Below are 27,029 nucleotides of genomic sequence, written 5' to 3' on the forward strand. Positions count from 1 at the left end.
AGTCACCAAATGCTGCATTTCATATCTCAGTGAATATTGGTTGTACTAATTTCAAACATTTCATGTTCGAATTATTTTTTAATGGAGATTATTTCCGTAAATATAAGTTAGGTAACTTGTGGCCCATAGAAAAAGTTAAACTTTGTATTTATTAACTCACTTTTATTTTCACTTCAAACTCTCAATATCTTAACTCTACATCTGATTTTGAACTAACGGTTGCGAAAATAAAGGTCTTGCAGGTCAAAATGGAATATCCTGTATACACAAGTGTCCTTGCCAAACTAATATCCTGAAAAATAAACAACTTACCCAGTTACAATTAATTTATACCTATGTATTACATTAAATGCAACAAACACTAACTTCTTTCTACACTTGGCATACGATAAGTAATATGTAATAAAAGAACGCTAGCATATCAAGAGAAACAATTTAACTTACATGTATTGTTCGAAAAGCTCTCTTTACTGAAGGTTTCGAGTAGTCAAAAAACTTTACTGTGTAGTCTCTGCTCCCCGATACCAAAATCTGCTCAGTGGGATGAAATTCCAGGCAGGTGACTTCCTAGTTTTGAGAAACAGAAGGTTATTGATTTCTGAACTTAATGCAATAAAAATCATTCAAAAAATGTCCCATGTTAAGTACAGTAGAATCTCTAAAATCCGAGGTAATTGGGGCTCGCGCCACCTCGGATTACTGAAAACTAGGACTATCCGAAAAATTCTTTGGACTACATAAGGACATGCACTGTTTACCTTCTTACGCATGAAAAGGAAATAGTGTCTCCTCAAAAATTATCATTCAAATTTCAACATAAATTTATGTTTTAATTAACCCTAAATGAGTTTAGATTAGTTTTTTTTCTTGATGTCCCCACGTACTTGTGTGTAAATTTGCAGGCAACCAAAAAATGCCCTTTGATCGCCTTCAAATGAATTGGGATAGTTTTGTCGTAACATTTGTGTCTATATGTGAAACAATGTTTTAATTTCAAGTTATTTTTTGTAACAACCTACTTCCTACTTTCTCTGAGGCATCTCTTAACCCATCTCCAACAGTCAATCAGTCTTCATGTCATGTTATTGATATAAATCTTTCAATATCTTTTTATTGCCTTATTGTATGTTGTTAGGAATGTTCTAAGCATAAGAAAATATTTCGATTTTCAGATTAAACCATTTTTTGTCTGTAAAAAGTATAAATTAAAAAAATATCAACAAAGCACCTCGAATTAAGCAGAACCTCAGACTTTTGAGACTCTGCTGTAAAAGCACTAATAAATATAAAAGCATTCTTGCTTACTTCTATGTGATCATACAAAGTACGAATAACAGGATGTGTTTCCATATTCTGCTGAGCAGTTTCTTGAGCTGTCACCTCTGCAGGAGTAGCACTTTTTGCAAGCATGCGATCAACATCTAAGATCTAAACAAAGGTATGCCGAATAAATGATTCAATTAAAAATATACCACAATTTTTTTTTCCAAAAATTTTTTTGAATTTTAAAAATACAGTTAAACTTGCTTATAATGAGAGAGAAGGGACTATGACATTTGCTCCTGAAAATTGAGTGCTTGTAAAAAAATGGTTTCGTGAAAAATATCATTAAAATTCAAACATTCTTGCTTTGATTATTTTCAATTTCTCTGCAGAGCCAAAGAAGTTGGTTAATTCCTTTGAACTCATGTATTGTCTCTTTTTTGTGCTATTGATACCTTTGGAGGATAATTCATTAGCCAAAACATCGTCATTTTCACCTCTTCAAAAAATGGTTGAAGTCATCCTGTATATCAAAAGACAACGAGTATGTTGATGATAATTTAGTTTCAAATTCTTCACAATTTTTAATAACATCGTCGTTTTCATTATTTTTTTTCGTTTCAATTAGTTTGAATTTGAGCTACAATATAATCCAAAACTGGTAAATTGGTTAATGGTAGTTGGTAAATGGCAATGTTATCTCGGAAGTGATAACATTGATTTCAACAAATACGAAATTTTTCAATGCTTCCCTAATAACAAACTAAAAAACAAATATCGACAACACTTGTTTTAAAAATTTAAGACTCAGCATTTTCAAACTGGAACTCAAAAGAAATTTTATGAATCACAAAAATATTACTCGCTTTAAATGGGGTTTGCTCATTACAAGCAAGTTTTGTTCCCATAAACTTAACATTGTACTAACCAAGTATTTCTGATTTTCTCATTAAAACCGAGTTCTTGTTAAATCTGGGAGTTATAAGCAAGTTTGACTGTGAAGGTAAACTGCAAGTACAGTACTTAATATCTAAATGAACTTTTAAAGGCTTTTTTTTAGCTTAAATTTATTATAATACATAAAAGTTCAGTTTCATGCAATAAAGAGTAATTCTGATCTTTAATGTTAAACAATTCTAAACTTCTTGCTTGTTATAGATTATATCCATTGAATGTAAGCTCCTCCTCAGATTAACTGTTTAGGATTTTTTTTTTCTTTTCTTAAATTTTAGAAAACAAAAAGTATGAAAGAATACTTACTTTGATAGATGCATCATGAGAACCAGTAGCGACCAGTTGACCTAAACACAAGGTAGGGATAAAAAAGAAAACTTGTTTCAGAAGCACAATGAAAATAAATTGTACAAAAAAAAAATAATCAAATTCACTAAACATTAAACAGGGGTCGATTCAGACGCAAATTTCTATATTGTAAAAGCAACCACTTTATAAATTTCATAAAATTAAACTTTTTACAAATTTAATTTGTAAAAACAGTTTTCTCATCACTTTCAAGCTCAATCAATTTGTCTGGAAGCAAAGCATCAATAAAAAAAACCTCTTGCTTCCAAGTGATTCATCTCTAGTGAAGTTCTTAAGTCTAAAGGCATTTCAGATTAAAATTGTGATAGCTAAACATGCTGTATACTAGCAAGTCTTAACCAGTGGTCCGGCGGACTGGTATCAGTTAACGCCAAAATTTGGCCAGTCCTCAAAAAATATTTGCTTGCCCACATTAAAAAGTTTTCTATACTAAAAAAGAAAAAAAAAAAGGGAAAATAAAGAAAGAGAGGACTATAATAATGATCATAATATCCTAATTGACAATAATGTGAATTTTGGGAATTATTTTTGGAATTGTTTATGATATTTTAGCAAAATGTATTACCTACATATATTTTTTGCAACAGTTCTTTAATACCAAGTAAAGTTTTATTTGTATATTTATTCGTTAATTTGTTGTTATTATTTCTTCGTAAAAAAATCTCAGCTGTCCACAACTTTTTTAACAAGTTTTTAAAGGACTATGAGTCAAAAAAATTTTCTTATTTTTGAAAGAAAAGAAGAAAGAAAAAGAAAAAAAAAAGGAAAAGCCGCACCAGTCTGTAAAAAAGTTCACAGGTTTTTAATGGTTTGCAAAACTAGGTTTCTTTTTACTTTATTTTATTTTGTTTTGACTTCTTTTTAAAAACCAAAAATAAATAGAAAAGAAAAAAAACATCACAGGGCCTAAAATTTCTTTTAAAAGGTCTTGCAGGTCCGTGGGTCAAAAAATCTTGAGAAACGCTGCTGTATACCATATGACAGTATTTTTTATTTATAAAAGAAAAATGTTCTAAAATGGTTTATTTTTTTCACAAAAAGAAATAAATATCAAGAAATTACTTTTTCCACAAAATCAGACCTAATACAGTCTATGGGGTCAAGGCCTACTGTGCTCATTTCAATTTTCATAACCAACGGTTCTGGGGCACAAGGCAGATGCCCAGAGCAGTTGTGCAGCCAATAGCAAAACCCCCAGTGTTTGCTATTGGCTATTTTAGTACCCAAGCATGCTTGGCACTTATTTTATCTTCTCACTGAAGGATGAAAGGCTTGAGTTGACTACAGTATAAATAGTACATTCATACAGTGGTGTTCCCATAGGGTATACTCCACATATGCCATGTACTCTCAAACATTTTTTAGAATTATAGCGTATATCCTCAATTTTCAAGAGTTATTCATTTAAAATCAGGTTTTATCATCACATTTGGAAATTTTCCTAAGCAAAATTAATATATTTATGTTAACCACATTTTCCTACAAATAACCTTATCTGTCTTAAAACTTAATTAATTAACGTCTTATAATAGTGTGCTCTCGGTAATCTGGTGCACTACGCTGTGGAACTCTTTATGAATATGAACTGTTTACAAAAAAAAAAAAAATTCTAACTGAAATTTTTTACTCATGTTACCCTAATGTGTAACACTTGACGTAGGTAGTCAAGATAATGATTGTAATGTTTTTTTCGCCTTTTTTTTGATTAAGGTGTTTCTGTATAATTTAATGCATATTGAGAATGGTCATATTTGAGGGTTATTGCATTTTTTTGTATTCATACCTTCTACATGTGTTGGGTAGTTTTTTTTTGAATGTTTATTTTTTAACTCTTGGTATGCTATGTGTTGTTCATGTAATTACAACTGTGTGTACCTGTTTTGTCCTTTTGGTTGGTCATGTGTGGAAAATTGTTTTGTGAGCAGGGTGCAATCGCTATCATTGGATAGAAACGGAGCCGCGATTACCCCGAAATTACCCTGATTCATTTTTAATCGTGTGATGATCTCAACATTGTCACCATGGAGATTACCAACCTACGCGCCATTTTTTTTTTTTTCAACGTACACTGGCCTGCAACTGACATCTTTGATCATGATCCATCCGTGAATTACACCCCACCATCTTCATAGTGAACTGTCCGTCCTCCGTCCATTTTAATTTGAATATTTCACCACCATCCGAATGAACTCTCCGTTTTTTGATCTTTAACGAACTTTGCAAACCCCAGCTCCACTTTTTTGAACTCTTAAGTCTGTATTCCTCGCATTTGTGTTTTTTTTTACCAAGTAAAAAATGTTTTTTGGTGATCACCATGCAAAATTCCTGTCTTCGAGTCTGCTCTGAAGTTTAACATAAAATAAAGAATGTACGGTAATGAATTTTGTCCTTACTATCGTCTACAAACATGCAACCCAGGGTAAGTCTTTTAAATTTTGTTCTTTGGCATTCAAGGCAGTCGTTGATCTGAGGTTATGCGCGGCTGCGATGCTTCCACTTCCACGGCCTAAAATCGTTATCTTTTTGGTTTTCGAATAACTTTGCAAAATTAATCGCGCGCATCATGACAAATAGCATACACATATTGTGCATAATAGATTACTGGGAGTAAAATTGATGGCAACATCACTGCATTCATAAATGAAAGTGTTTTGTTCCTTTTTTTCAGTTGTTTACGAATATTCATTTTTAAAAAAGTGCATAAGTATATAACTTTTTTATTACCATCACTGCTGAAGGCTCCAGCACGACACTGAGCTTTGTGAGAAGTAACATAACAAGTTTCATATAAAGCTGGTTCTGGAGCTAAAGAAGGAGCTAAAATAAAGAGGAAGAAAAAATAAATAAAACATTTAGTACACAACACATATGCAATGAAAATTTAGACATTTAAATGGTTTAACACACACTAACCTTCCGTTGCATATTCAAGATCAATACCAATGCCAACATTGACTGTATCTGCTCGCATGGAATCATGTTCTTTGTGCTCTAAGGGAATTAATAAAATTCATAACTGAGGCAATTAACAAAACAAAATTAAAAATTGTACGCCTAAAAGTTTTTGTTCTTCTTCATATTAAAAAGAAAAGTAAAATATACTTGCAGATTAAAATAAGTAATAATGTTGAAAAAATTACCAACTTGCAAATAACATGATGTATGTATGATAAGACATTTGTGAAATGTTAAAAATAATAAAGCAATTGAAAATCCCCCCCCCCCCCCTCAAATGTACCGTCACTGCTGACAGGGGTTAAAAATCCATTTCTTGAGCTAAGAACTCCTTTCCATGATTTATGTTTGAAGGCAATAACATTTTTTGGAATTTCAAGCTAGTTACTATGCATAAACCTCTATTAATTAAAGCTGAAAGTCTGGATGACTTGATGTCTGGATGAGCCTAGACCGTTCGGCCGATTTTCATGAAATTTGGCACACAATTAGCTTACAGCATGGGGGTGTGCACCTTGAAGCAATTTTTCAAAAATTCTATTTTATTCTTTTTTTATTCCAATTTTAAGAAAATCTTACTGAGCAAATTATCATAACATGGACGAGCACAAATTACCATAATTATCATAACGCGGATCACGGGCGAGCAAATGAACATAGCAAATTGGCGAGAAATTCATCGTCCATTATTTGAAAATTTACAAGCTAAACAAATGACCTCTTGATTTTTTACCACCTGCAAAGCCATGTTGGTACTGCTAGTAGAATGTAAAGCTCCTACAGTCATTCTGTTAAAAAGTGAGGTTTCCATATGTTTAGGAGTTTGCTGCACCCTGTCCCTTTTAAGACAATTTTTGATATGCCCAGACCTATTTTTCAATTCACCCCACCTGTCCATTGGAAGTTTAAAACAGCACTTGATTACAAAAGCAAATCTTTCTCATTTTAGTGGTAAACATTCTCGCTAGACTCACTTCTTGCTTTACTTGGTCCATAGAATGACATAATAATAATAACAATAATAAATTAATTTTTCAAAAATCATAAAACAGCAACTTGTTTACTATCTTTCCTTGGTGACAAGAGAAAAATTGTTTCAAGTGATGGTCAATACAGCAGAGGGTCAAAAATACGCACAACTTGGAAGAAGTGGTTGGGTTGAACGAATTTTAAGATTTTGCAGATTTCAGGTTATGAAGAGACTTACTGCAAGCTGTATCTTGAAATTGCAAAAAACAAAAATTAATTTAAATTCTGAAATTTTGAATTCAAATTAAGTTTTTCGCAATCACGAGTTGCAACACGACCCTAATCATTGGAGTTATTGTTTCTAGAAATGGCCCCTCCTCCTGGGCGGTTATGTGAGTATATTGGTGTGTGAAGGCGTGTGTGCGTAGACCTGTGTGTATGCACGTAGACGTGTGTGTGTTTGTATGCGTGACAGTGTGCATGTGAATGAGAGTGTGTGTTTGTAGGACATGGACACCACCGACCAGGAGCAGCGGATTTCGGGGGACAGTGCTCAGGCCAGTCGGCGATGGTGCTGCAGAGGCCCCTGGTCCAAGCTGAAAAAGGAACCAAACGCCAAGGACGGTGAAGTGAGAACAATAAACAATCGTGATTGCTCAAAAAAAAAAAACTTAATATGCATACTTCATAAGACAATTGAATATTTTAAAATCATTTTTTTAAAAAATGATATAACTAATTCTTTCAGATATTACTTTTTTAAATCAAAAGAAATATTTGTTCTTGGAGTAACTATCACCATAAGGAAACAAAAACCAATAAATGGCACCATTTTGATAAAACTTGGTATTTATTTTCAATAAAGCATGTTTTCAATTCAAATCATTCACATTCGGCTTCTGGTTTACATTTTTTTTTGATGCCACGTGTCACTCACAACAGGTAACGTTTTGGTGTAACTCTGCAGCAATCTTTTAGCATCTACTTTTGGTTTGCAATAGTTCTTATTATTTCTTTGATAGTACACAATAAAAACATAGAGCAAAAATACAAATGTATTTTTTGGGATAAATATGATATAATTCGATTGCATTGCTTGGCTGCGTGTTTTGCATAACATTAATGGAGAATGTATTTAACCACGAATTATTTCTTTTTGTAGCACAAATTTGAAAAAAAATAATGAGCTGATATGTGCATCACATGACTTCCTTTTACTCCAATTTAATGTCATTTCCCCGTTACTGGCAATTTTAATGTTATTCAATAGTTTACTCTCTAAATATCACCACCAGCGGCCAAATTGAAATCAGATTTTAAAAAAAAAATCCCCAAATTTGTCACCAAGTTGGCGACAAAACTTGGCGACCAAAAGACTGGCGATATATCGCCAAGTGTCCGACAAATTATACCACCACTTGAGTTTACATTGAAATTAACAACGATTTCCTCCCAAAAAGGGGCAAAAGACCCCCTTAGGAACATCCGAATGCAACCAAAAGAGAAGGTGCACAACTAGACCGGATTAGGAGTCTACGTACCAAATTTCAACTTTCTAGGACATACCGTTTTTGAGTTATGCGAGATACATACACACATACGCACATACATACGGACGTCACGAGAGAATTCACTGTAATTAACTCGGGAATCATCATTATGGATATTTCGCGCGTCTATACATTTTCAGGCACTTATCCACGTGTGGTCAAGTCGAAAAAAAAACTCCATATTTATTCGGGGGTGAGTAATTAAGGTCGATTTTTGAGGGAAAATTTTTTCGCGAATACAATACTTCCTTTTTCGTAAAAGGAAGTAAAAATGAATAAATGAGAGAAAAGGAATTAATCAAAGGGGATTTCGGACGTTTCAGGTCAATGGATTTGTGGCGCTCCACTGTATCTACAAATATTTGGCAACACAAGAACGGAAAAGTACCCATAATACTTTACATCTGATTTGAAGATTTATAATTATTAATTTCGATTTGTCATTAAAAACTTAATGACTTAAAAATAATATTTACTAGTTTTTCAAATAAGGATCCATTTTGAACTGAAAACTTTGCTATTAAGAGGCATTGGTCAAATTGATAGATTTGAGTTTGCTTTGGATATGAATTTAAACTTACCCAGTTTCAAGCATAACTTATTACAAGCTAAAACATATTTTGTTTTCTTCATTAAGAAAATAATGAGTTCTGAAAAACACTTATGGTTTATATGCATTTAGTTTAGAATAAAATTGATTATTATTATTATAAAATAAATTTTTCTAAAACAAAATTCTTTTGAGAAAGTGTCCTTTTATTTGAAAGGAATGCTTTGTTATCATGTAGCACCCTGCGTATATTTTGACCTGGGAAAAACACTAAAGAAAGTATTTGTTTGCTTCTGAACTGATAAATCTAACCAGTAGTGTCTAAATGTGCAACATCCAATTTTGAAGCCAAAAGTCTGAACAAATTGGGACCATACCTACATAGTTTGGATTTTCAAATTGTTCGGATTTTCGAAAATGATCAAGTAAATAACATTTAAGAAAATAGTAGGTTATTCAATAAAATAAAGTGGCTGTACAATATGTATGAACATTACATACAATACAGTAATAATGGTACAATATGTAATTATATTTTTTAACAAAAATTAACTCTCATTGTTGACTGAAAGTAAAAGGAGAATGAAAAATATTTACAAAATATTCTGGGAGGAACTAGTCAAACCCCGCTAGAGTGAACCCAGGATATAGCAATCCCTCAGTTGTAGCGAACCATTTGAATGGCCTGAACTGAAGTCCTTGTTATTTAATGCAATTTCAAACGCTTGTAGTGATCTCCAAATGCTAGAAAATTGACTATAGCGATCATAAATTTCAAGCTTTTTACCATCTGAATAAGAAAACGTAAGAAAGATATCCTATCATTTGTAAACGTCCCTGGCTTAAAAAGTGAACTCACTTCAAACAAATTTTATTGGACAGAATTTTCAACTTTGAACACTTGCAAAGTAAAGATGCTTTTTGGTTTCATGAGCAAACCAAAATCCTTTCCCAAGAATAACTTCACTGTGAACTCGTCTTTCGATATTGATGAAGAAACAGAAGATCCTGAACTTTCAATTTCAGCTCCTAAGACAGATTTCAATGTGTTGAACCCCCCCCCCCCTTTTGCAACTAAAACTATAGATACTTGTTTACTATCTTTCCTTGGTGACAAGAGAAAAATTGTTTCAAGTGATGGTCAATACAGCAGAGGGTCAAAAATACCCACAACTTGGAAGAAGTGGTTGGGTTGCACGGATTTTAAGATTTTGCGGATTTCAGGCTATAAAGAAACTAACCGTAAGCTGCATCTTGAAATTGTAAAAAAAAAATTTATTTGAATTCTGAAATTTTGAATTCAAATTAAGTTTTTCGCAATCACGAGTTGCAACACGACCCTACTCATTGGAGTTATTGTTTCTAGAAACGGCCCCTCCTCCTGGGCGGTTATGTGAGTATATTGGTGTGTGAAGGCGTGTGTGCGTAGACCTGTGTGTATGCACGTAGACGTGTGTGTGTTTGTATGCGTGACAGTGTGCATGTGAATGAGAGTGTGTGTTTGTAGGACATGGACACCACCGACCAGGAGCAGCGGATTTCGGGGGACAGTGCTCAGGCCAGTGGGCGATGGTGCTGCAGAGGCCCCTGGTCCAAGCTGAAAAAGGAACCAAACGCCAAGGACGGTGAAGTGAGAACAATAAACAATCGTGATTGCTCAAAAAAAAAACTTAATATGCATACTTCATAAGACAATTGAATATTTAAAAATCATTTTTTTAAAAAATGATATAACTAATTCTTTCAGATATTACTTTTTTAAATCAAAAGAAATATTTGTTCTTGGAGTAACTATCACCATAAGGAAACAAAAACCAATACACGGCACCATTTTGATAAAACTTGGTATTTATTTTCAATAAAGCACGTTTTCAATTCAAATCATTCACATTTGGCTTTTGTTTTTGTTTTTTTGATGCAACATGTCACTCACAATAGGTCTGCAGCAATCTTTTAGCATCTACTTTTGGTTTGCAATAGCGCTTATTATTTCTTTGATAGTACACAATATATAGCATAGAGCAAAAATACAAATGTATTTTTTGGGATAAATATGATATAATTTGATTGCATTGCTTGGCATGCGTGTTTTGGCATAATATTAAAGCAGAACCACGAATTATTTCTTTTTGTAGCAAATTTAAGAAAATGAATAAATGAAAAAAAAAGGAAATAATCGAAGCGGATTTCGGACGTTTTAGGTCAATGGGTTTGTGGCGCTCCACTGTATCGACAAATATTTGGCAACACAAGAATTCAGAAATTGAAGTAGTTGAATTTTGCCAAGTATGAGATTCAGGGCCGGATTTGGAAGTGTGGAGGCCCCAGGGCAACTTAGGATTGGAGGCTCCTAATCAGTGTTCGAAAAGATCATCATATTTTTGAAAATATCCGATACTTTGATGTATATCCGAGTATTTTGACATATATGTATATATCCGATATTTTCAACCCGTGAAAGTTAGGATATTTTGCAAAACTTTTATTGTGGTAAACCCTTTGCTGTGGAGGCCCCGGGGCAATAGCCCCGGGTGCCCTCCCCTAAATCCGGCCCTGATGAGATTTTTATTTAGCAATAACGATAAATTAATAAGAATTACCAAAAATGAAAAAATGCGCCAAGTGAAATACAGAACTTGCCTTCACCTTTAACAGAAAAGTACTCATAGTACTTTACTTCTTATTTGAAGATTTATAATAACTAATTTATATTTAGCAAGGGCATATCCAGAAACTTCTCACGGGGAGGGGGGGGGGGGCAATGGATTTTTATTATTTACCATATGTATATATATATAAACAAATACACATGTGATAAAAATTGATTGAGTTGTTTTAATTCATTGATAATATTGGAACAAGCTGAATCTGATTCAGAGAAAAAAAATGTCTTTCCAACTACATCGAATGCTAGGGGGTATGGGAAATCTTTCATCCCGATAATAGGCAATTAATGTGAAATTTCTGCCTTAAACATTAATTACAAAAAATCTAATTCGAAGTTTAAAACATAAAACCCCAGGTGCAAACAATGGGGGGAGGGGGCTCGAAGTAATTTTGTACAAAATTTCAAGGTTGTAGGTGCTATGGGGTCTCCTGGACCCAAGCCCGCCACAGACTTCCTTTCATTATTCCTTTGAACTTACTTTTTTATAATTAAAACACAAACCGTCAATTACAGTTCACAATATTTTTTGAGCCTTCTTTTCGATTTTTAATGAATGTGTTTATGACGCGTTAAAAATATCTATGCATGCACACTCACATACAGACCAAAACTTGTCTAATCAGAAAAAGAAAAAACGAAAAGAAAATACATAAACGTACCTTATCTAACAACATCTGGTAGCTCACCAGTTTCACGGGTTTTATCTTCGTCTTCTTTCTTGAAAAACCCTAATAAATTGATTTGTTTTCTTTTGGACTTATAGTCAACTTTTGGAAGTTAGATGTAACCAGTATTCAAGAGAGACAATGACTGAACATTTCCCCGTTTCCTAGAGTGACGCTCTACAGACAGAATGACTGGCGTCATCAAAAAAATCGGCGGCTCTGAATGTCTGGTTGAGAAGGTTAAATGTTTCCCCCTTTCCCCTTTATGATTTGCATTTTAGCCCGTTAGACTTTTTCTTTCTTGGTGAAGATCTTGAGGTTTCTGTTTCATCATATTTTCAAGCCAAAATTCAATCCCAACAAAGAAGAAAAAATGCTATAAATTCTTATTCTTATAAAGGCAAAAAATAATGTTCTTTTGCCTCTGAAGAATATTTTGTTTTGCGAATATTTTTTTTTTTTTGGTTAATTTCGGTAGGTGCCCGGTTATTTATCTCTTGGCTCAAGGGGGGGCGATCGCCCCCCCCCTTGTATCCGCCCTTGATATTTAGTCATCAAACTTAAATATTTAAAAATAATATTTACTAGTCTTTCAAATAAGGATCCGTTTTGAAATGAAAAGTTTGCTATTATGAGGCATTGATCAAATTGATAGATCTGAGTTTGCTTAGGATATGAATTTAAACTTACCCAGTTTCAAGCATAACTTACTATAACAAGATAAAACAATTTTTTTTTCTTAACTAAGAAAATGACTTCTGAAAAACACTTGTGGTTTATATGCATTTAGTTTAGAATAATACCAATTATTATTATTATAAAATAAATTTATCTAAAACAAAATTCTTTTGAGAAAGTGTCCTTTTATTTGAAAGGAATGCTTTGTTATCATGTAGCACCCTGCCTATATTTTGACCTGGGAAAAACACTAAAGAAGATATTTGTTTGCTTCTAAACTGATAAATCTAACCCCAGTAGTGTCTAAATGTGCAACATCCAATTTTGAAGCCAAAAATCTGAACAAATTGGGACCATACCTACATAGTTTGGATTTTCAAATTGTTCAGATTTTCGAAAATGATCAAGAAAATAACGTTTAAGAAAATAGTAGGTTATTCAATAAAATAAACTGGATGTACAATATGTATGAACATTACATACAATACAGTAATAATGGTACAATATGTAATTATACTTTTTAACAAAAATTAACTCTTATTGTTGACTGAAAGTAAAAGGAGAATGAAAAATATTTATACAAAATATTCTGGGAGGAACTAGTCAAACCCCGCTACAGTGAACCCAGGATATAGCAATTTCCCAGTTGTAGCGATCCTTTTGAATGGCCTGAACTGAAGTCCTATGTCATTAATGCAATTTCAAACGCTTGTAACGATCCCCAAATGATAGAAAATCGGCTATAGCGATCAAAAATTTCAAGCTTTTTACCATCTGATAAAAAAAAGTAAGAAAGATATCCTATCATTTGTAAACGTCCCTGGCTTAAAAAGTGGATTCACTTCAATCAAATTTTATTGGACAGAATTTTTGACTCTGAACATTTGCAAAGTAAAGATGCTTTCTGGTTTCATGAGCGAACCAAAATCTTTCCCAAGAATAACTTCACTATGAACACATCTTTCGATATTGATGAAGAAACAGAAGATCCTGAACTTTCAATTTCAGCTCCTAAGACAGATTTCCAATGGCTCCCCCCCCCCTCTTTTTTTTTTGCAACTAAAACTATAGATCAACATGTTGCAGTTTTGTCCCCAACAGCCAACTAAAAAATTGTCGAAATACATTTAAAATCAAAATTCTTGCAACCGAAAATCCCCTGCCTTCGTACTTACGAATTTTTTTTTCTAAAAACTATTAATTATTATAGTTAGCTTATTATTGAGGATAATATAATTAATACATTTCACTTTATTATCCTTTGTGCCAATGAAACATTGTGTAATTAGAACATTACGGAAGTAATTGAGTGAATTTTGACTTTTTTTGAAAAATCGGATACATAGCGAACCCTCGGCTATAGCAATCTCTCAAGTCGGTCAGTTGATGGTTCGTTACAGCGGGGTTTGACTGTATTACATGCAGTAAAACACACAAAGTGAGTTGAATGAACTTCTGATAACTACACTGACTTCACTTAGAGAAAGTTTCAAATTAATTTCTCTAAGAAAAAATTAGCATAAACCCTAGTTTGTTAATGGGAGTGCGTTTGGATTTTTGACGCTCTACTGTATTATCTTAATCGCCTAGGTGGGCGACCTCCGATTACAAATGTTTTTGTGAACATTCGGAATCAATCTTCTCCTGGACGCAAGAAAATTTTTTAATCGCAAGTCTCTTAAAAATATTACAAATACAAATACAAAAGCGACGACCAGCAACAGGCTCTGGGCCCAGCTAGACTGGTCCTAGTCAATTTACAATCCCCAGTGAAGATCAATGGCCCTCTTAAAACTGTCTACTCCCTTGCTCATTACCACCTCTTCCGGTAAGCTGTTCCAAGGTTCCACTACCCTGCTATAATAATAATTTTTCTTAATATCCATGTTAGCCTGAGATTTAAATAGCTTAAAACAATGACCCCTTGTCCTGTTTTCAGTGCTTAACTTCAGCCCCGTGACATCTTTCATTTTAATAAATTTAAACAACTGAATCATGTCCCCTGGGTCTCTTCTTTGCTCAAGACTACATTTTTAGCCTTCTAAGCCTGGAATCATAATCTAAGTGGGAAAGTCCACTTATTAGCCTTGTAGCCCGCCTTTGAACCCTTTCCAATACATTAATGTCTTTCTTAAGATAAGGAGACCAAAACTGAACAGCATACTCCAAATGGGGTCTTACCAAACTTCTATATAAGGGCAGAAGAACTTCTTTAGATTTGTTTGAAATAGATCTATTGATAAACCCAAGCATCTTATTGGCCTTGTTACTAGCGATGCTGCACTGTTGGCTAAACTTTAAATCCTGACTTATTAAGACCCCCAGATCAGTAACTTTGTCTGCCTGACTAATGACTGAACCTTGCAAATAATAACTTGTACGCTTATTTCCATGCCCTAAATGTAGCACTTTTACGTGTCAAACATGTTCAAAGAAATTTTAGCAATTACTTGGACTGAATAAATACATTCGAAAAGCAATGAGCAAGATGGGGAAAGACATTATAACAAATAAAATGTACCTAATTCGGTCCTTAAACCAAGAGTAACAATTTCTAGCAGACGATCAGATGGTGGACATGGAGGTTGAGTTTTGAGCAAATTTGACAAACTCACTGCTAAAGTTTGATATCCATCATAAAACAACTGGCTGTAATTAAAAATTGTCGATGTTAGAAATCTTCCCAATACAAAAAATAAACTGAATAAAAATGATGTACAATGTCAAGGAAACTCAATACCTTATAATCAGCCTGTACAGGTTATCCCTTTCCTTATATCCTTTTCCTGCCTGCGGCATCTTCACTATTCACAATAATCAAATTTGAAGATATTTATATCAAGTTGTATAGAATACAAACGTAATAAATACAAATCTGACGTTTTCGAAAACAGCCGGCGTTTTTGCAAAAGAACAACAATAAATTAATACAGAAAGCATTGCCAGTTACAACTATAATAACATTTAAAAAAAAAAACACCATCGTAACTTTTTCAATTTATTTTAACTTTACGAACAAAATTTTTGAAAAAGACTAGAGAAAAGTATGGAAAATAGATTTAGTTATCATTTTGGAATATATTTTGCACATTATAAATTTTTTTTCATACAAAACAATCGTGGTCGTGGATGCCATGCCGTCGCCGTCTGCTACCAACAATGGGGAAATTAGCTCTTCTTTAAATTTCTTAATTTGAAGTAATATTCTTTGTCACTTATATTCATAATGTCTGCTGAGCAACAACTCCTTATCCGTAAGTTTAGACAGTTTATTCAAATCGTCTGCTTAATAATGCATGTGAATCTTTTAAATGACATAACGGGTTCTGTGTGACCAAGTACACGAATTCGAAATATATGTTGCAAATAAATGGAAAAAGAAAATGACATTATTCTTTTTTCTGACTTCAGCCGATATATTTTTTTGTCAGCCCTCCGTTAGAGCAATGGTGCATCCCCTTAAATACCACAGGACACCCCCCAAGAACGAGGCTCCCCCATAAAATCTAGTGAAAGACATGTTTCAACAACCCGCCTGAAACTTTCATTCCCTAGTCTGCACCATACCCCCCACCCTCCAGTGGGCACCTTTGAAAAATACACAAATATTTATGTGGAGAGAAGAGAAACTAAACATAGTTTAAGCTAATTACTGCGGTATATGGGTATTTAAATCCAGTGTAGATTTTGCACAAAGCAAATGCTGGATGTCGAAATGATTTCATAAAAGAATTAATGCTTATGCTGTGTTCACTGCATTGCAGAGGTGTTCCCATAGGGTACACTTCATTTTTGTCGTACTCTCAAACATTTTTTAGACACATTATGTTCTGATCACATTCACATATTCTGCATATTCGATCACTGCTGCATTGTTCGAATTCCATGTAGTCATGTGAATAAGTCAGGCCGTCATTTAGGGGGTCAGGAAGGCGCAATCACGTCCCCCTGGCTGTGAGAAATGAATGTATTTTTAAAAAGTTGGAGTGGTTTTGGTTGTTTTTTGCAATGATGTATCCTTTGACCATAGGCGGATTTAGGCCGAAATATTTGGGGGTGCAACAATAACAGGGATCTGGGGAGGGGGGGTATTCCTGGAATAACAAGGCAGTGGCGAAATCAGAAATTAATTTTAGGGCGGGACACACTTTTAAGTCTAAAAAACGCGATGTAAACCATATTTAGTAAGATTAGGGGATGGGCAATTCTTAACATTTCAAACTGCAGAAAAAGTCTTAAACGAAAGTCGATATTAGAAGCAATGGGTGAATCCAGCTAGTGGTTTGGAATGGGATTCACGCCTAAGAAAAAATTTAATATAGTAGTTTTGAAAAGGTAGTTTTACAGTTCTTGGTGATATTTTAGGACAAGAAAGGTACGTGTGGCACCAAGGCTATTTTTAGAAATTTTAGTCTTATAAATGTGATTATAGTTCATATTTATAGTTTGGGTTAGGAATGAGATTCATAGACTGTCTCCAATCGATTTTTTGAAAATCAGATGGAAATACGTACCCCCCTCCACCACGCTACCTCTTTAACTTTTCATAACTGAAGTTCCAAAAATACAACGGAGGACAATTTTTGATGCTGTTACCGGAAGGGGTGTTCTGGAGCTCTTCCCTGGAAAATTTTTTAAATTGAAGTCCTAAAAATGAAGTTCTTCTGCAATACTCCATGGTATTAAAAAAGGTTTCTCTCAGTTAAATATTTCGAAATAGTAGTTTTCAAAACCAAAATATTAACACTCTTAGATGATATTAGAGAAAGGGTTTGGAGGCCCTTGTTCGAATATTTTCCGAAATTAAAGTCTTAAACACATGAGGGTAAGACCATATTTGGTAACGTTAGGGACACTGCAGTTTTTCAAAACTGAAGCTCCAAAAACGCAAGTTTAAACGATTTTCGATGCATTTATGTGAATAGAAGATCTTCCTTGGAAATTTTGCGAAAGTGAAGCCCAAGAAACGAAATTTGAGGTACTCTGTAATAACTTTGGCTAGAGAAAGGGCTTTGGAGAAGAAAAATTTTGAGGTTTAATAGAAAAAATGAAAACGAAATAGAAAAATGAAACAAAAAAAGGAGGGGGGATATGAAAGAAAGAGTATTGTGCGAGGAGGGAGGAGGAGGCACACAATTCGCCACTAATAATCTGAAGCTGTTGAAAAATTTAAATGTCAATATTTCTTTTTGAAAGAAATTAAGATTTTTTCCCAACATTCCTTTTTTTTTCGTAAAATAACTGCGTTTTCCCAAAATCAGATCTTTTCTTCTCTTCAATAATAAAGAATATTATTTAAAAAAACATCTACTCAGCATTTTGTGGGGAGGGTCACCAGTTTTGTGCTCCCTCCCCCCTGGATGCACCACTGCAGCAAAATGTCCAAGAGTCCTCCTTCAAAATTTATTGAAAATTTACTTTAAAGATGTTGGTTTTCGGTTGATCTCCGTGTAGATTTTATTGATAAAGTTTCTTGCAATAGTTTTTTTTTTTTTTGACTTTATTAGCCATTGTTGTTAAAAATAGAAGAATTGGTATTGATTTACGAATAAATACCCAATTACAGAACATGCAATTATTCTATACAATAACACAGCACTGAACAATAAATTGCTTGCGAAGTTTCTTTATTTGCATGAAATTATTTATTGTTTTTTTTTTCCAAATGGATAAAATTAATTCTTAATCTGAGCACAGTTATGTTTTTCTGGCACTAGCGACGTGTGGTGATACACTGGATTCAAGTAAATTTACTAGTATAGCAGCTATGATTTTTTACCCTCAACTGCGTTTCTGAGTGAAATCTACTAATTTTTTTCAAAACCCAACCAAAGGTTTTGGGGGTGCAGCGCACCCCTTGGCACCCCCGTAAATCCGCCTATGCCTTTGACTCACCCCCCCCTCCCCCTGTAAAATGATGGGCCTCGAATAAGTTACTGATTCATAAACTGAATTCTAGGTAGAAACTTTGCAAAAACCTTCAAATTGAAAGTAACATCTGCAGGAGCCTCGTATTACTTGTAAAATAACAATGTTTGGATTTATAGTTTCAATGGCTGTACTGTAGAATTTGAACAGGGCTAGTGGGTGGTCGCAGGAAAAGTTAGAAATTCCGCAGGCAAGGCAAGAATGGGAATCAAACCCTGTACTCTTTATTCTGATCTTCTTTTCAATGTCTTTTCAAGAACCCCCTTTTTTTAATGCAAAAAAAAAAAAAATTTAAGGATAAAAAATATCTTACAATTATCGATTCTCTTGCAGATTTGCAAGTACAATTCTTATTGCTAGTTGTGCAATTTTCGACATTGATGTTCTGCTTTAAATTAACTATACCTTGTTAATATTACTCTGAGGAAATATTTCATCTTATGTGTTTAACATGTCTCGAAGACTGAGTAACTAGTTGCACAGTCGTTAAAATTTTGATCCTTATAAAGTAAAAATTAAAATAAACATCTCTTTCCACTAAATTCATGCATTCCACAAATGAAATCACCTGCTGTATGAACTAAATGCTGCTAGAAAGAGTTTGAAAAAAAAAAAAAAAAAAACAGTTCATTTGATGTGTCAGTCCAAGATAAGAATCACCAAGATGATCATGTGCAGGTCCATCTTTTAGGAGGGTAGGGGGTAAGAGATCAATTGTCCCCGTGACATTAGAAAGTTTAATTTCTGTCCATAAGCAGGCATAGTTTTTTTTTTTTTGGTAAAATTTATTCTGGATATCCTTACCCACCGAAAAAATTAGAAATAAAAGTCCGGTTCATGTGCAATTTTTATATTTTATTGCATTTCTGGTCACTCGCTTTTATTTAAACATAATATATACTTTTTTTTTTTCCTCTCATTCAAACTTTCATAATCAATTTTCAATTACAGGAAAGTGTGAACTAGATTTTTTCAAAAGCAATGTCTCTGGCTAATCTGGAAATAAGGAAAATTCATTACTTTAGTAAGATTGTGGGTAATTCTTGCAGTGACTACTAGTTTAATATGCTTTTCAAATTTATTGCATATTTGAAAAGTAATATGCACTTTTCCCTCTACTCAAGGTGCAGAACTGAAATATAAACTGTTATTTATTTATTTTTTTTTAATTAAATGAGCAATGCAAAATTAATTCTTGTTTTTTTTATTCTACAGTTCGTGGATCAAGAGGCATTTCTTTTGTAACTGGTCCTCCGTCAAGTGAAAAATATGACAAGTTTGAAGGGTAATTTTCATTTATGTCTAATGCTTTATTGTGATAGAAATTAATTAACTATTTATTGGTTATTTATGTGAAAATATTTATCTAAAAATTTGTTCTATTTTAATTTTGTGATAATTCTGCTCAGTAGTCTAGTAAAACAGTTAACATGTTTTAGTGACTAGCTTGGACAGTTAAATGTGACAAAATTAATTAAAAAAAAAGAGAAAAAAGAATGTATATGTGTATAAAATTGATCTTAGAAAAGGATTTTTTTTAATCATAAATTCAGTAAAAACTACTAATATAGTTTTTATAACTAGATTTTTTGTTTTCTATTTCTTCCCAAAAAAAGTCTCTAATTTTGATATTCTAATAAAGCTGTTTATAATTTTTGTCCCTTCCGCCTCAGATCTAGGGAGAGCAAGCCCCTTGCCCTGGCAGAACTTTTATAGAGATAGCAAACTTGCCCATTTTGTAATATTTTTTTTGAAACTCAACACAAAAACTTGAAGAAAGATGCATATAAAAGAGGCAGGTTCAATGATTGCCACAGTTCAAAAAAAATTGATTATCCAGCACTTTTAAAATTGAATCAGTACCTTTGTGCTTGAAAAGTACAAAAGAAATGTAATTACGACAAATTGCACAAATTGCAAATTACTGCAGACACATGTTCCGAGGTTAGGTACAATTAACCCCTTTTTAAATGCAAAATAAGTGAGGTAATGGATAAAAAAAACACGTGACAAAAGACTTTTGTCTTTTTTTTTCTATTATTTTGTTGGATTTTTTAATTTTGTGGAAATTTTAAGGATTTATGTGAGGAAATGTACATTTTGATTAATTTTTATGTTTTTTCGGAAAAATTTGCATGTTTTTGTGAAAAATAAATCTTAATGTTGTTTTATCTTTTTAATTTAGAGATGAAAATCCTTCTTGTCGAGACATGACATTCACAAAAAATGGGAATTTGCTTTCTTGGTGTTCAAATCAAAGGTAATTATTTTCTCTAACTTAGGAAAAAATGGAGTTTTTATAAAGTGGTTAGTGACTTTTATTTTTGCTAGGTCGTTCTGGCTATACTGTAAAATCCTTCATTTTTCTGGTGTGTTTGGTTTTGAAATAGTTTGATAAATTTGATATTTTGTTTTGAACATTTTAAAATAAAAATTGCAAATGAAAAATAATCTATATTGGTGAATTATATAAGAGAAACAATGAAGGTTTTTAGAGATTTTTCTCTTTTTATTGTACGTTTTTGAAGTTATTCATATTGTTTCTAAAGTGCAATTGCCATTTTAAATTTATTCAAGATATGTTTAGATCCCACAGTGAACTATTTACTTTGTAATCTCAAAAACAGAAAACTCAGAACACTAATGATGAAAAAAAAAAATAGAAAACCTTTGACAAAGATTTCAAACCTAAAAGCACTCTGTTCAAAAATTGCAATTCAAAATGAATCCTGAGCAAAGCTATTAGCATTTGCTCCTGTGAAATATTTACCTCCCTTAAAATATTTACTTTGTCGTTTTCATGTGGTTGATTTCACATTTCTTCCGCATTTTTCCTTTACTCATCAGTTAACATTTTCACATAGAAATTTTCACAAAATTAGTAGCTTTGACTATGTGATATTTAATGAAATATCTTTTCTTCTAAATAAAATAAAATCTTCGGCCCAGAACACATGTAGTCGAGGCCATATCCTAGTCTGGCAGTACTGAGATATTCTGTAATCTTTTGAGGTCTACTTTTTACTCAAATAAATAAACATAAAACACTTGTAAAATTTAGGCTACCATTTGGCCACATAAAGGGGGTCATGATCCACATTTTTTTGCACTTATCTCTCTGTAATATCTGTTGCCCAACCTAATGCTCATTCCTAGCTATGGGATTGCTGCAGTAAAACTTTTTAGTGCATAATTTCGCATTGATCCTTTCAAGTTCTATGAATGTCGTTTAGCTACGAGTAATTTTATTGAACTTCGAATGTAATGATACTTTGAACTACTATCCTAGATAAAGCCTTAAAGAACAAACATTTTGCAAATTATTATTTTAAAATTTCTATTTGAAATCTGAAAATCAGTTTTAAAAATAAAAGCTATCAAAGACCATCAAAATAGTCAAAGTAGCTACACTAAATGACCAAAAGTATTGGGACACTTTCAAAAATTCACATTTTTGCTTATTTCTCGAGAAATTAAAGACCAATTGCTCTAATTTTTTTCACATAAAAAGTATACTCCAGCTGCCATTTTCAACAAAAATTAAATCTACTATTCCTTTAGGGGACAAGCAACAAATTGAGAAAAGAGAAAACGTTTTTTAATCATTTTTCAGTGTAAATAGCTGGGAATAAGCTATAAATTTCAGAAATAAGATAAAAACTTATCTAGAATTTATTTTTATATTTTCATGAAAGTATCTCTTATACCCACAGTGATAAGCATTTCTTTCAAAAATGCAATTTTTTTAGGTTTTCAGCAGAGTTTTTCCGTCAAACGTTTCTTAATTTTCAAAATATTTGACAGCATATTAGAAGAACCTAATAGTTAAATTTGAAGTTAAAATATTGGAAATTTAGTGAAATATGAAAGTTTAAAGCAATTTTTGTGCGCCAATCAAAATTGCCTGTGCGAAAGATAGCAATTTATAACTTTCATAATCGAAAGCCCAGATATATCCTACAACTCATTAAAAAAATTCCACCTTGATATTTTAAAAATGTGAAAAGCTGTCAGCGATCTAATGAGCCCAATTTTAATAATTATTGGCTAGACGACAAATCGTTTGGGATCGTTCGCAAATAATCTGTTCTTATCATGAATCACTCTGCAACGAGAAAAGGAAAATGTTGCCAGTTTGCGAACAACCCCTTACCATTCGTCGCCTATCCAAGAATTTTAGAAATTTTGCTCATTAGATCGCTGATAACTTTTTTAATTTTAAAGATATTGAGGGGGAATTTTTTTTCTGAGTTGTAGGATCTATCTGAACTTTGGATTATGAAAGTTATAAATTGCTAAATTAATTACTTTAAACGTTCATATTTCATTAAATTTTCAATATTTTAACTGCAAATTTTATTATGTTTCTCTAATATGCTGTCAAATTTTCTGAAAGTTTAGTAACGTTTGACGGAAAACTCTGCGTGATATGAGCTGAAAACCTTTAAAAAAAATTTACATTTTTGAAAGAAATGCTTATATCTCCCTGGGTATAAAAGATACTTTCACAAAAATATAAAAATAAATTCTTGATAGTTTTTTAACTTATTTCTGAAACTTACAGCTCATTCCCAGCTATTTACAATGAAAACTGGATCAAAACCTTTTTTTGTTTCCTCATTTTATTGCTGGTTCCTTAAATGAATAGTAGACTTAATTTTTATTGGAAAATGACTACTGGAGTACAACTTTTATGTGAAAAAAATTACAGAGCAATTGGTCTTTTATTTCTCGAGAAATCATTTAAAATGTGAATTTTTGAAAGCGTCCCAATACTTTTGGTCATATAGTGTACTTCATTCAAAAAAATGAACCTTTTAGAAAATATGTTGCTAAACCAACATTGTTGTCCCATGATTTTCAATGCAAATCACCCTTCAAGTTGCTGTCAGTTGACTATGCAAATGTCAACCAATTTTTTACAAAATAGTATTACGAGAATTTATTAGAATTAATGTTCCAAACTGGTCTTTTCTTGTGATAAAATATTGTTAAAAAGTATCAGTTTTGATTAAATGATCTTGCTCAGCTTTGAAGCTAAGGAGAAACATAGAGACCAAGAGATGGATTCATTTTTGCACAGCTATTTCTGGAGGCAGGGAATGGTAACTGATGTTAATGTGGCGGTCTTGCATAGGAGCAATGTTGCAACTTCTGGATGCTGTTTTATTTGTTTGAAAAAATTGATAAAGCCACATTTGCATTGCCATTAAAATTTTGTATTTCCTTACTCACTTGCGCAGGCATTAAGTTTTTGTCTTCTCCTCGAATTTGAACTTTTCCCAATGATGTAGTAAGTTAGCATGTTTTATGATATTACAGTTGGCTCTCTGCTTAACGACTTTCAAGGGACCACAAAAAATCGTCCTTAAATAGAATTCTTTTAAAACTATAGTGCACCATCTGGGACCGTGAAAAGCCGTCTTTAAATAGAGAAAGTGGTTAAATAGAGCGTCGTTAAACAGAGAGTCAACTGTATATTAATTTTTTTTTTACCTACCATTTCTTTCTTTTAGGACTTCTGTTGTTGAAACCAAAAGTTTTAAATCTGTTTTTGAAGCAAGTAGCCCTCATATTTCTTTAATTGACATTTCCCCAAAAGGAACATATTTATCAACTTGGGAACCTTACTCTGGTATGTACTTAAATTATGGAAATTCATTTTATATTTGCAGTAGTTGGCTTAATAGTATCATTGTTTATGTTATTAATCGTGTATTGTTATCAAAATCACTTGCTCCTGATTTTCTCTATTCTCTTCTATGCTAAAATTGTTGCTTTATGTGTTTAGTGTTATCAGTTTTTGAACTAGAGTTGAAATTTCTGCTGAAATTTCTAAACACTGCTTCACCTACTCAAAATATAGCAATTAAATTGATGAAGAAAGAAAAAAAATGTAGAAAATCTATCAGATACATTTCAAGAGTTCAAGTCATTGATAGAACTTGATTGAAATAGTCATATACTTCCACATTAACATAATTAGATGTTATGTTAAGGAAAACAATCATTGATGAAGTTGAGGAGTCAGATAGAAAATATATCTTGATGCTGAGCCACCTCCTACAAATACTGAAATAAAGAATGTATTGAGAGTGTTGAAACATGGAGTACTACTCTGCTCTAATGACTTAACATTTATCACAAACTGTGGAAAATTGTCAAAAATTAACAGCTGACGATTTTTTTAAAACTTACGTATAATTTTTAAATTTTGATGGAAATTTACAGTACACATAAGATATGAGTTTTTTTGTTTTATTTTGGAACTCTGTATGTGTGGATTAAATTGGTAAATTCCAGGCCTAGATCTGCATACCCGCAGACCCCACAAAAACATTTGCAAAAAACTACAGGGTTCGTACGGCCTTGAAAAACCTTGAAAAGTGCTTGAAAAAAAAAGTCCATTTTCAAGTGCTTGAAAACCTTGAAAAAGTTTCAAAACCTTGAAAAAGTTTTAAAACCTTAAAAAAATATAAAAACTACTTGGATTTCTCAAAAATTCATTGAATTTTGTATTTTTCTCTCTCTCTACGATGTGCCAAAGAACGAGAAAGTGAATCTCCTTCCTTATCGCTCTGTTCTTTGTTACTGCACGGGGAGGGAAAAGAGACGCATTTTGATTGGTCAGTCTTCTGTGAGTCAGCCGGCACTTTCGAAAGGCAAACTGAAACTTGGTTTTTGAGTTTTGAAGACCACGTGATCGCAGCTACCCTTCGCTCCGAGCTGGGAGATTGTGCGTAATGTTTTGGGATGGCGAGCTTCACGTTAGTGTTTGTGCGCATAAAATGCAGCATATTATTAACGCTATTTGAACATCGAGCTTGTAGGTCTTTTGAATTATTTTTACTAAAATAGTTTTTGGAATACAATTCTTTGCTGAAATGATTTTTTTCCTTGGGGGGGGGGGGGGGGTCGTTGAAGTTCGATAAACGAACTTTTGCGGCTTTGACTTTTACTTTTTTCTTGCCTTATTTTAAGGCAAAAAATAATTTTCCAACTTATGCTGGCGACTCCCCTTTACATTGCATTTAAGCAACTATTTGTAAGGGTGCTTTGATCTTGGGAAGAATTTTCCAGCTTGCCGATTGAAGCTGAGAATTTTCCCAAATGATAAATTACGAATATAGACATATACTTACATCTAATGAGAAAGGCATTAAACATTCTTTTCTGTTTCTTTTTTTTTTTTGAGTGAAAAAAGGCAATTTTGCAATGCTGTCTCCAAATTTGACGACTTTTGTCCAACAAGGAAATTGTTGGGAAGTCACAGTTCCTCCAATTCGGTGCATTCTTATTGCACACGTCAAAGCATTTCATTCATCAGTTTCCATGCTTTATATCCGATGACTCCAGGGGAGGACTGACCCACGAGCCAGTGCTCCCTCCCGTCCGTGTGCCTTCGGTTTGCCCCCCCCCCCCCCCTTGAGCATGTGCTCCTTTTTTTTTCTCGCGCCCTCGAAACTGCGACTTCGTCCCCCCCCCCCCTTCCTTCGTCTTCGAATCTACGTGCCTTTGGGTTTTTTGATAATAATTATTATTTTACTTTTTGCGCCCTTGAACTTCTTTGCCTTTTGGTATTCAAGGTTGAAGGCCTCTAGTTTTAGACTCCGATGACTTTTTACAAAATAATTCCTGTTCTTTTTTTTTTTTTTTTTGTATCTGGCAATGTAAAAAATATGTAATTTGCAAAATGCGGAGTAAAAAAAAAAAAATAGAAGCAGCATGAATTCGTCGCTCGCAAATCGTAACCAGCAACAGACTTTTCTTCAATTAATCCTATCACTCGATCAGAAGATGAGGAAAAGGGGATTTGAATTAGAATGTTATTGTGCGATGCTGATGAGGCAGTTCTTAACCTTCAACTCAATCATGTAGTAACAGACGAACCATTTCATTCGCGTCGAGTTGAGGCGAGGAGCAATGGATTATTGTTTGTTAAATGTTTCCTTTCAGGGACCGCTGATGATAACTTAAAGAAGCGTTAGGGTCCCAAAGCTTTAGGTTCTTACGTCAGAGAGGAAAATACTGATTTGTGCCACCCCCTCCCCCCGCCCAACAGTCTAAACAGATTATTTTTTCTAAAGGGGAAAACGATAAAATTTTAGTTCTTTGATCATAGTCTTGATACTTTACTCGGGGGAGGAGGGAGGTTGCACCTGCAAAAAAATCTCCACTTGTTCTTTTCAGCTGAGCCCCGGCTGCTCGCCTCTTTTCTTTTCTCTCCACTTTCTTTACCAAGAAATGGAGAAATTCGCGAGGGAGCATCCTTCACACTCTCTGAGGTCAAGGAAACAAGGGAGTTCTGTTTCATAGCGTCTTTGGCATGACCTTCAAATAGTTCTTAGTTTTTGTTTATTCTTCCACTCGTGCCTGTGTATAAGTCAATCCCTTTCCAGTCAGCGAACAATGGCTGACCCCTAACTGGATGGGGGTGTGGACAGAGGTCGTCTGGTCGTTGATTGACACTTGACAGTTTC

At 33.3% G+C, this 27,029-nt stretch overlaps 2 protein-coding genes across 2 annotated transcripts in view; one reads left to right on the top strand and one right to left on the bottom strand.

The window, feature by feature from the left end:
- The window catches only part of LOC129230068 (cleavage stimulation factor subunit 1-like), a 33,186-nt gene extending 17,721 nt beyond the window's left edge, over nucleotides 1-15,465 (bottom strand). Inside the window, exons 1-7 of the mRNA XM_054864456.1 lie at nucleotides 15,362-15,465; nucleotides 15,143-15,270; nucleotides 5,500-5,577; nucleotides 5,311-5,403; nucleotides 2,524-2,564; nucleotides 1,306-1,428; nucleotides 445-567 (exon numbers count right to left, since the gene is read on the bottom strand). Of these exons, the coding sequence (XP_054720431.1) occupies nucleotides 445-567; nucleotides 1,306-1,428; nucleotides 2,524-2,564; nucleotides 5,311-5,403; nucleotides 5,500-5,577; nucleotides 15,143-15,270; nucleotides 15,362-15,420 (645 nt within the window). The 5' untranslated portion in view covers nucleotides 15,421-15,465. The remainder of the gene's footprint in view (nucleotides 1-444; nucleotides 568-1,305; nucleotides 1,429-2,523; nucleotides 2,565-5,310; nucleotides 5,404-5,499; nucleotides 5,578-15,142; nucleotides 15,271-15,361) is intronic.
- A 278-nt stretch (nucleotides 15,466-15,743) lies between these two features.
- The window catches only part of LOC129230698 (eukaryotic translation initiation factor 2A-like), a 69,971-nt gene continuing 58,685 nt past the window's right edge, over nucleotides 15,744-27,029 (top strand). Inside the window, exons 1-4 of the mRNA XM_054865117.1 lie at nucleotides 15,744-15,875; nucleotides 19,765-19,834; nucleotides 20,735-20,809; nucleotides 24,066-24,184. Of these exons, the coding sequence (XP_054721092.1) occupies nucleotides 15,848-15,875; nucleotides 19,765-19,834; nucleotides 20,735-20,809; nucleotides 24,066-24,184 (292 nt within the window). The 5' untranslated portion in view covers nucleotides 15,744-15,847. The remainder of the gene's footprint in view (nucleotides 15,876-19,764; nucleotides 19,835-20,734; nucleotides 20,810-24,065; nucleotides 24,185-27,029) is intronic.

This window comes from Uloborus diversus, chromosome 9 (assembly GCF_026930045.1).
Source record: "Uloborus diversus isolate 005 chromosome 9, Udiv.v.3.1, whole genome shotgun sequence".
Taxonomy (NCBI): Eukaryota; Metazoa; Arthropoda; class Arachnida; order Araneae; family Uloboridae; genus Uloborus; species Uloborus diversus.